The sequence below is a fragment of the Nipponia nippon genome, unplaced genomic scaffold (genome assembly GCF_047370975.1).
Source record: "Nipponia nippon isolate SJK-2023a ecotype South Korea unplaced genomic scaffold, ASM4737097v1 scaffold_4, whole genome shotgun sequence".
In the NCBI taxonomy this organism is placed as follows: Eukaryota; Metazoa; Chordata; class Aves; order Pelecaniformes; family Threskiornithidae; genus Nipponia; species Nipponia nippon.
Window position 1 is genome coordinate 70,109,441 of NW_028262358.1, and position 11,253 is coordinate 70,120,693.

The 11,253-nt window shown below is 41.8% G+C and overlaps 1 protein-coding gene across 1 annotated transcript; it reads right to left on the reverse strand.

Annotated features, from left to right (window-relative positions):
* Positions 1 to 256: 256 nt before the first annotated feature.
* Positions 257 to 9,740, reverse strand: GJA1 (gap junction protein alpha 1). The gene is made up of 2 exons (XM_009460786.2): positions 9,326 to 9,740; positions 257 to 3,337 (listed from the first exon to the last, which is right to left on the reverse strand). Exon 2 carries the CDS (start codon positions 3,319 to 3,321, stop codon positions 2,176 to 2,178), a length of 1,146 nt encoding a protein of 381 aa, XP_009459061.1. The 5' UTR covers positions 3,322 to 3,337; positions 9,326 to 9,740; the 3' UTR covers positions 257 to 2,175.
* Between the last annotated feature and the right edge of the window lie 1,513 nt (positions 9,741 to 11,253).

The following is an 11,253-nucleotide window of genomic DNA, read 5'->3' on the forward strand; positions in this document are numbered from 1 at the left end:
ATTACAGTAGTTCATGCTGGGTATGACTTTGTTCCAGGAGCGGCACAAACGATGCTTGTTTTTCCAATGTTGTGAGGGCATCTGAATCTGGTCCTGTGAAATTTCAGTTCAAAGTAAATCCAGATGGATTGAATCAAGAATACTGCTGAAATGTAGAGTGACTGGGGAAAAATGAAGAGGGAAGAAAGGACTTTGGATTATAAGATTGAAACAAAAGATATATGAACATACAAAACAGTAAAAGACAATTGGAAAATATATTTATACTAAATTAAAACTTTATTGACTAATGTTCTCCAGACAACATGATCCAACAGACTATGGTTGCATACATGCAATGAAGTTGAACACAACAGTAGTTTAACATGGAATGTCAAACAAATTATTATAATGTATTAAATGAAACAATTTATCTGTGTTGCTGCAAAATGAAACCAAGCTATGTATTTCCTTGGTCAATCTGTGTTCACCTAAGAGGCTATGCATTTGAAGAAACTGGCAGATTTCTTTAGAATATATTTCAAATAAATTAGCTAGAATTGTACTCTTTAAAAATCCTTTCAACTTCAGTTGCATTTCAAACAAAATCTAAGTGTAAACACTAAAGTTGCTAGAGCCATCTAGAAAGACCTAACTGTCAAACTCAGAGTGGACATTACAGTTCAGTAAATGCGAATATTTAGAACAAGAAAAATACCAGTTACTGCAAAAGTCATGTAGGCATATTTTATTATTAATCCAGCACAAAGCATTTCTTCTAAGTTTCTCACATAAAAGACTAAAGCTTGCTTACAGTACTACATCTTCTATCATTCAAGCATCATTATTACCTATCAGGGAGATTGACTAGATGACCTAATGGGTCTTTTCCACCCCTAACTTCTACAAAAGAAAATCATTCATGCCAGCAAGAACATGGTTCGCTACATGTTGGGCTTGATCCTGTAGCCTTCGTTCAGGCAAAACTCCCACTGACTCAAAAGAGAGATTTTCCAGAGCAAGACATCCAGGAGTAGGCCCTTTTTCTTTTTTTGTTTTTAATAAAAGCATCCATTTAGGATACATGGAAAATATTCTATAGAATTAAAAAAATATAATGACATGTGCTTCACTTGCATTGAAGGAATCAGAGAATGTAAACACCATAGTGGCCCACAGCTTCACAATATTCATGAGAAAGTGTCAACTGCAAGTAATCTGTGTGTGCTTATTTCTCAACGTATTCTTCTGACGGTGTTTTGTGTACACCTTTACCTCCACATCCACACACATATGTACACCCTTAATATACACAAAGGTGTGATAAAATTCACTAAAGGCAGTTGCTTGCCTGTCTTAATGCTTAAACCTGCAAGTGGCAGCAAACTGGGTTTTATATGATGCTAATTAGACTGTAGGTGAGCAGCAGGACACAAATATCGCTGTGGGCAAGTGTGGTTGCCGGTTCTACGAGTGTGGAGCCATCCCACTTCCGCACATCACAAAATCTACCTGCATGAATGGCTGGAAAAACAGGTGACCAAAGTATTTCTCGGTGGGCCATGTCTGAAATTTGAGTTGAATGATTCAAAGGCTATAGGTTGTCCTCACAGGAGTCAAAAGACAACCTGAAGGACCACATAGGAAAGTTTACCTTCAAAGTGCACTTTCTAAGAATGGAATGTTCTTGACAGGGAAATGATCACAGGCACTCCTGGACTTTTTTGCTTGTTGAATAGGAAAAATGTTTTCATCTTCAGGCAGCACTTCACCCTGACAAATGTGAGTTCAGTTATTATTGGGTTTTAGTATTACAGAAGATTCTTTAGAAACAAACATGATAGTACACACATACACACACACTCAGATATTTACAGCCTTTCTAGAAAAACAACCCCCTACCTTAGTACTGACTACCTATCTTTTTCCTTTTTTTTTCTTTTTTTTTTAGTATTTAAATTCTTTAAACCAGCTACATTAAATACCATTGTGTATTGTACCACCCCACACCAACCCCACATCCCCCCAAAAAAACCAGCAAGTATTTTAAAAGTTTGTTCGCTTGTTTGTTTTTATGATTGTTAAAATCTCCTGCTTGAGACTGTTAAGTACCACCTCCAATGGAATAAGATCAGCACTGACTGCATCTTTCAATGCACGTCGTTTCATATTTGAGCAAGTACTGCAGCTAGAAGCTTAGATCTCCAGGTCATCAGGTCGAGGCCTGCTGCTGGCTCGGCTGCTGGCTCTGCTGGGAGGCCTCTGGTCCACAATGGTGAGGGGTTGCAGCTCATGTCCCGACGCCAGTTTTTTAGTGTTCTGGTGGTCATCAGAGAAGTCGAAGGGCTGGGCGTGCGAGTTGGAGATGGTGCTGCCAGCCTGCCCCATTCTGTTCTGCTCCGCGCTGTAGTTGGCCCAGTTTTGCTCGCTAGCTTGCTTATTGTAGTTACGACAGGAGGAATTGTTCCTGTCTCCGGTCACGAGCTTGTACCCTGGGGGAGACATGGGAGACAAGGGGGCAGTCGGTGAGGAGCAGCCATTGTAATAAGCATATTTGGGGGAGCCACAGTCCTTGGAAGGGCTTATGGCACCGCTGTGGGAGTAGGGGTCGGTTTTCCCTTTCACACGATCCTTGACACCCTTGAAGAACACGTAGAAAAGCTCGATGATGTTCAAGGCAAGAGACACCAAGGACACAACCAGCATAAAGAGGATGAAGATGGTTTTCTCAGTTGGACGGGAGAGGAAACAGTCCACTCTGTGTGGGCATGGATCTCGCTCACAGGTGTAGATGGCATTCAGGCTAAACCCGTAAATGTACCACTGTATCAGCAAGAAAGCCACCTCGAAGACAGATTTGAACAGGATGGTGATGATGTAAGTACGGAGCAGTCCCCCACGCATCTTCACTTTGCCATGCTCTTCTATCCCATACTTGAATTTCTTAATTTCTATTTGCTTGAGGTGCATATCCACATTCACGCCATCATTTTGGACCACCTTGAGCTCTTCTTCTCTTTTGTTCAGCTTCTCTTCTTTCCTCATTACGTAGAACACGTGTGCCAGGTACAAAAGGGTAGGTACAGACACAAATATGATCTGCAGAACCCAGAAGCGCACATGGGAGATGGGGAAGGACTTGTCATAGCAGACGTTCTCGCAACCAGGCTGTTGAGTGTTGCACCGGAAAGCAGACTGTTCATCTCCCCAAGCAGATTCGACTGCTGTCCCCAGTAGCAAGATTCGGAAAATAAAGAGGACAGACAGCCACACTTTCCCTCCTGCAGTAGAATAGGCTTGAACCTTGTCAAGAAGTTTTCCTAAGGCACTCCAATCACCCATCTTCACAGGATGCTGGCTAAAGAAGGACACAAAGAAAAAAAAACAGTGATGGTTAAGACAGAGCTTTAATACCTCTGACACACCGAATCACAGATCAATTCTAACAGAGCAGTGATGTCAGCTTTGTTTTAATTCATGTGTTTCACACGATCTGAAGAGAAACCAGAGTTTTAATTAGTCCACAGGTGGAATGGGAAATCAGGGAAACTGAAAAGAGAAAGCAACATATAATGTCTCAGAGCACAGTGAAAAAAGAGGTTTCTAATTTCACTCCAGTTTTCAAGAAGTCCGTGACAAGCCTCAGTTGCCACCGTGGTTGGCTCAGCTTCCTTGGTGGCAGCCTCAGTTCAATGATCTACACCTGCCTCAGGTAGAAAACAGGTGTGACACACCACTGAAGCAGGGTGTGGAAGAACGTAGTGGTACTGCCTGAATATGCTAGGAATAAATGAAAGATTTCTCTCTTTCAGTGTGGATCATTCGCGGTCATTTTTATGTTCACTCTTTCAGCAAATAATAAAGCAAACCACAGTATAACCTAAATACAAAAGGTTATACTAAGTTAATGTTAGGGTCGGATACCTGAAATTTTATCATTGCAAAATGTGTGCTATTTTTCCTACAGCAACATTAAACTGAGCTCTTGCGTATCACCGTGTGTAATACATTTAAGAGTACAGCTCCTAATGATGCCAAGTTTATACTATATTCAACTTCAGAAAAAACTTGCCAGCTAAATAAAGTTTATACATTAGTATTTGCAGCACCAAGATCAAAGTTAGTGTTTGTTACCTATACTTTTATGAAGAAACCAAAAATAGTAAATACATGAAGCACAGCTCAGCTCATGTTACCATATTGGAGCAACTGGTTTCCTGTTTATCTGTGGCTTGCTTAATTTATTGTAGTTTCAGCTTTGTATTTGCATCTTTTTGTATTTAAATTCCTTCACTCTGTTTTGAAAGGAAAAAAGATTTAGCAGGAAAAAAAAGGTAAATGAGCTCTTTCTGTTTTTAAGGCAACTCCTGGCTGCAGTTTGCATTCCAAGTGTTGAACACTGCAAGTTTAAATTGTCTCTCTCGACTTGAGTTTTAAAGTGCGCATTTCTGGGACACAGGCAGCTTCCCAGGGATATCTGGAAATACACAGGATGACATAAAAGAAAGGAAATGGTTTATTTGATGTTCTAGATTCCTAGGAAAAACAAAGGGTTTTTTTTTTAAAAAATCTTATATGCATAAAAACTTACATTTTAACTTGCCCCATATGAACAAGCATGTGAAATCAGGCACTTAAAAGGAAAAATAATCACAAAGTTTCCCTTTTAAAGTAGGTGCTGCTGGGTATAGGTATTTGTTCCGTGCATGCTGAGTAATCCCTTCCTGGTATTAATAGTTTTGATAATGTCCAAATGATTTCCTCCCCATCACATCATGGATATATTCCCTAGTGAAGGCCATTTATAGAAAAAGCCCTTTTTGGATAATTCATAAAATAGGAAATTTTAGCACCAAGGACATTTTCTTTCAAGAAGCAGTGAGTCAGTGGAAACACAAGATTATAAATCTGGCAAACTCAGTCATAACAATAGATGCCAAATAAAAACACACCGTATCGGAAAGAGTCTGAGAGAATAATGGGAGACAAGTGTTTAAAGTATTCGCTCCGATAGCTCCGAAATGCCAATTATCTCTGAACCCCTGAAAAATATCCCAGGGCCATTTCCTCAGTCCGCTTAGTCAGCTTGCTCTGAAGTTTACCTACTGCAGCGTGCAGACCCTTCCTCATGTAATTAGTTCTTCCCATGAATGAAGCCCCATCAAAGGATCAGGCCTGCTTCAGACTTTTAAATCTGGAAGCCTCTGCCGGGAGGAGCACACAGCGTGTTTATCTCTGACACATCCCTTCAGCCATCCCCAGCTTCAGTCCTTCCCAGGAAAGGCTAGTTTGTCTTTATGGGCTCGGGGCAGCAGAGGAGTCGGGCACAAGAGCGCGGAGGTCTCTGGAAAGGCTGGAATGAAATGTGACCACGTTCCTCCTCAGGCTGGGATTGTTAAAACAGAGAACAGCCTGTAACTATACAACACGTGAAGTTTGTTTTAAAGGCAAGCTATTTGCTGCATGTCCTAGAAGTGGACAGAAGGAGCCTTTTTCAAGTAACAGCTTCTTGCTTTAGTTAGTCAGCTGTCTGATGATTCGAAACTACTGCATTAACAGACTTTCCTCAGACTCAACATATTTTTTTACTGTCTAAATGTTATTTCAGATTGTAAGTTTGATTAAGAAAACAGAGGACGTGTTATTTCTAGGCAGTTATGTGTTGTTTGTTTTTTAATTACACTCCACTCTGGTCCATTAATGCAATGTGATTTACTTCAGTTTTGACCTACTTAATCCCACATCTGCAATATTTTGAGAATTTATTACCTATTTTTTAATTTGCTTCAGCATGCAAAATTGCTAAGTTTCATTTATGTCCTCTGGCAATATAAACTCCAGGAGGAAACATTCCATGCTTGAATTACTCATACATAGTTTTGAAAAGCAACTTTTTTTTAAAGAGATCAGTTACACACTAGCCTTTGCCAGTGATAAAAAACCTCACATCAATTCAAAACATTGTGCTGTTAATCAGATAACCTTGTGGTGGCACAAATATATTATTCCTTTGCTTAAGTGGATTCTGTTGCTTTATGAAACACAGTACTTTGTTTTGTTGTAGAGAAAATTCATTCATTGGATCTAACTTGTTTACTTTCAGGGCACTGAAAGAGCATTTTTATTAACCGATTACAATATCTGTTTACTAGGTATAAAAAGAGGTTTTGTATCAAACAGTTATTTAAGTATTCTAGCTTTATAAATAGTTTGAAATGGATGGCAGATAACCTTTAAAAATAGTTCTTCAGCATTCTGGACTTAAAACTTTCTTTTAACACTTCCAAACACTTTAAATGAGTCCACTGAATGACACAGGTTGACCTGATCGATTGATACAATTTCAGTATTTCAGGAATTTAAGGATATGGCTGATGATCAGCACGTGCGTTTCATGAGTTCTAACTGATTATTACTTTACAAGATTATAACCTTTTTCTGAGACAGACTAATGCCAGCCTAGTAAACTCTTTAAAAGATAGATTTCTTCCAGGTCCTACTGTGTGTGGGTAAAGATAGGAAAAAAAACCATAGAGCAGCAGGATATATGACAGCATTCATCTGCATGGGTTTTGGACGACCACATATATATAAGAAATTTGATTTGTAAGCCACAATTAAGAAATTCTAGAATTACTTTTCATGGATGGCATTCATCATGTCATCTGGTTCATATTTTCCAGGAAGAATAATGCAAATTCAGTGCTGTGGTAACATGCCCAGGTCTGACTACAGTGTTAGAAGGTAACGTGCTGGCGGATGGAAGAGCAGTAAGGGTTAGAGTGGGATCTAAAATGGGATTGTGCAGCTGAAGCAGTTGGGAAACAGGCCAAGGTTTTGGTTTTCCAAGCTTTCCTACTTTTTTATGTGTGCTCACAAACACATAAATAGCCAACAAAAGAGAAGATTCTGGACCCTGAACATCAGTCAGCCTGAGTATTTCCCAAAAGCAACCAGCATTGCAGAGAAAGCAGCTGAGATGTACAACTGATGGGGTTTGGATGGGTTGGAATAGGGAAGGCTAGTTTTCTGAAATCTTACAAAAATTAGCGAATGTCTTCCAGCCATTCCCCTAGCAAGGCGTAGTTCATTTGTAGGTCTGCAGATGAGCTTCAGTTCATTTCATCCACCGGGCAAAGATTACGCACTAAATGGTTGCAGTAACTAGAATTTAAAGTGTCACAACTGTGTGGTTTTTTCGTTGTCTGCTGGTATTGCTGGTGGTCAGCCAGTAGTGGATCTACCCCATAGCCTTTGCCTCTCCCATGTTGTACCCTCTCCACGTAATTTAATTCTAAAGCGTAGTTGCAAAAGCAACCATAAGGACTTTCTTAGACATTCTGTAGTTGTACAAGTCAGGTCTACCCTCTGTGTTACTGCCCAGATTCATCCCTCTCCTGACTCACTTTGGAATTAAGAGAAGAAACGCCAAATTCCCTGAGGGGGCCTTGGGCCCTCCGATGCTCCTGCTTGCAGATTTTGAAACCTGGATTTCTGAAATGTACGTGTGGCATAAACAACAAACCAGGTGCCTCCATGCGAGATAAATTCAGTGGGTAACATGGGGAGGAGATACCAGAGACCAGGGGAAAGAGAACAACGTATCTGATGAAACAGATACATTGCTCAATGTCATCTAACCTTCCTCATGCCCACAGGAATCCTTGGCCTAAACCGACATTCATTTCAGAGACAAGTAAAGTTAATCTTTCGGGCTTGCATAATATGAAAGCTGAGATAACTTTACAGTGTTGAATCTATTTGCGCTCCTGAGTGTCTAAGCATTCAGATTTATGTCGCAAACCAAATCCCTTGCGTCCCTCTCTCCCCTCTCCTGAACCCAGCCTGCTGCTCACCCTTCTTCCATTTGCATGCTTGTTAGGTATCATGGGTCACTGCCAGTGTTTGGCTTTGAAGTTTCTGAAGGAAACACTTCAGTAAACATCCCAAAGACTGGAGGCTTAAATTCTGCAGTGTAGTGTGCTGTCCAGATGTTAAAAATGGCAGGATGAAAGCTTCCCGCAAGTCCTCCAACTTGCTCCCTATGTGCACACACACACACGCACAGAAGTCAGGCACGAGGTGTCCGCAGCCCATTTTTTGTCCCCATTACCAGGGGTTTTCATCATAAATCTCCCACACAAAAATCAAAAGGAACTCCTCAGACGAGATATGCCACTTTATGAGGCTCGCTGGTTATCTCAAGGCAAAACGTGAGGACACGCATAAGCACACAATATTCTTGTTTAAGAGGAGAACGTGTTACGCGATAAGATAGACTCTGTGCTTCGTCTGTCTTTCAGCTGAAGGCTCTTTTCCCTGCCTCCTCGTGTTGCTCTTTAACTACTGGCAAGCAGCAGGCAACAACTGCTCTAAGGAATCACTCCAAGTCTTGCAACGTAGAAAACTTTTTAGTTCTCCAAGAGATGCTGCTCAAGCATTTTTTTCCTCCGCATTTTGGTATTTAAGCCTTCAAGGTAATATAAAGGGAATGTGTCATGTTGGGATTATGACACATATTGTGGATATTCTTCCACAGTTCTTCCTAGACAACTTTCATTTACATCTACCCAAGACTTTCACAGACATTGCCAACGTGGTAAGGCATATCATGATATCTCACATTCCTTCTCTAAAATCCCTCACCGAGGTTGCTAAAACAGAGTAACTATATACAAACCAGGTTAAAAATCCATAACCCACGTCTGGATTTTATCACGTCTATTTTAAAAGAAAAGGGGGAAAACTTATCAGGAAGACCACGTGAAAGTCACCACTTTAGCAGCTGCGGCATTTAACAAAGCACCTAATTAGGAACCTCGCTCTGCACAAACTATCCGGCACCGGTCAGGATTTCCCTATGGAAGCGAAATGCGTGGGGCAGAAAGGGGACGCGCTCAGGGCAAGGTCTCCCGGGGACGGACTGCTGATGCAATTTCGGTACCCCAGAGGAGACCGAAGCGCACCTCGGTTTTCTCTCTCCAGGAGCTCATTTAGCCCGAGAGAAGCACAGGGGAGCGATTTCACCCAGGCACCAGCAACAAGTCCGCAGCTCAGCCCTGCGCTTCCAACTTCACCGCAGTTTCTCCTTCAGTGGAACAGGGCTAGAAGTTGTAAAAGTGTAGTATCCGAAGAAATGTACAGAAATGTGACCAAAGAAAGCAAAGAATTCCTACAAGTTTGAACTTGGCACTTTAAGAGAACTTACGGTTTGAGAGAGGTATATTTTTAAACGAGTTCAACCATCAGCGCAATAACACAAAATTCTTAGGGTGAAAAAAAAAAAAAAAGTATTTGCAGGAAAAGTGATACACAAAAAGATGAAAAAGGAAAACTTTCAACTTACCCTTGCTGATCAGCAGTGAAACTGGATCAGAATACTTCTTTGGAGGGTTAAAGAAAAATGGAAGAGCACGTTCAGGCACTCAGACCTGTCTATTTAAACTTTAAAAGTCTACTGCTGTTTTGTATTTTTCATCCTTCCTTCCCCACTAATGAAAGAAAAGTGCTGATACCTCGTAAAAGTTTTTTCTAAGTTGGAACACTGGGAGAGCTTTTAACAAGTTTTCAAGCCTCTGACTGTGAAAGAGGAGGGGAGAAGGAGGGGTGGCAGCCCAGGAGGAGGGGCGCGCCGCAAATGGAGAGGAGGAAGGTGGGGGAGGAGGGAAAGAACTGAAGGCACAGCAAAAACCAGCCCGGGGAAAAGGAGGGAGCCAAGGCATGCAAAGTCCAGTCTTGCTGATGTAACAAAACAAATGGAAGGGCAGTCAGCAGCCACCCCGCACCCCCGTCCCCCGGTCACTGAGGGCACCGGGGTGGCACTTCATCCAGATCTGGGCTCGCCCGGGACAGATGAAACAACTGGGCTCTCTGGTGTGCACCAGGAGTTCCACTGCCGGGAAAGGGGAAAACGCGGGAAAGGGATTAATGGGTAACCAGCATCAGCCTCCTGGATGCTGGGGCTGGACGCATAGCTGCTGTCTCCATTCCCGCCTTGCCACCACGTAGGAGAGGAAGCCCTCTCGAGCCCTCTCTACTTTTTGTTGCGAACACAGCTTTGTGTACTTAGGTCTGTTTCCTTTACGTGCACACATGAAAGTACACACCGGGAGCAGCGTGTTTGTTTCTACAGGAGATACCCATCACACATTTTTTTATTATTATTTGTGTGTGTGTTTGCGTGTGTCCATCCCATGGGAGAAATGAAGAAATGATCTCACATTCCAGGAAACTCTTTCCAGGAAACTTCAGAAATTAAAGCATAGTACAGCAAATCAGTCTTCAATAGTGAGAAGGCATGCTCCTGATATAGTTTTTGAGCACATTTTAGAGAATAAAAGCATGCTCCAAAACTTTTCTATTCAACTAGAACGAAACTAGCTTGGCTTTGCTCCTGACCAGTCCCTGGTTAAACGCTCCTTGAAAAACTCCTCCTCTGTAGAACAGAGATGAATTTATTTCTCTGCCTGTGTTAAGCTCCTCACACATGGAGCCCAAACTGCATTAGGAATTGGTCTTGTACTTGCTCCTGTCATGGGGTATTAGCTCCTCTGTGGGACTGCCTAGAACTTCTCTAGAAGTGTTTGTGGTTAGATTGTTCTCAATGAAGTTTCACATTTTGGGTTGTACCAGACTCATTTGGGTTTCAATTCGTGTTATTCTCGTGGGCTATTTCTAGGGTCAGTAGCGTGGATGAGCATTTTTTGCTCTTTAAAGGCTATAAAGGAGGGGAGAAGTCCAGTAATGGCCATTGAGAGGTTCCCAAATAAAGGTCCTCTTTAGAGTTTCTTCTTGAAAGAGTGAATGTTACACTCTGCAACTCAACCTAGATATTGCTGCTTATTTTTCACAGCCTTTACCTACTGTTTTTCACCCAGAACTCTCCGGAGAAGAGAACTAAGACACGATCTCTGTAGAAAGATACTCAGCAGGGAGCTTTGAAGCTGGGAAAGAAACATACGGTCCTGGTTCTTACTCTGGAGCCGTTTGTAGCAGACTACACTGCCTCCTGTTTGAGAAGAAGAGCTGGTACACTGCATCTGTACACTTTCCATTCGCCTTCCTCCGGCTACAGACAGGGACGGCTGGTTTCCCTAGCTTGCCCCCTTTCCTTTGATACTGGCTGTGAGTTTTGACAGGTTTTTTAGTTTTTACAGTTGTCCAAGCCATATGGCAAAAAGAAAGCTTTTCTTCATGTTCTCTGAGTGTTGTTTTAAGGTTGCTTTTTCTCTTTACAGCAAGGGAGAAATGGAGCTTTGTGCCTAACAGGCTGTG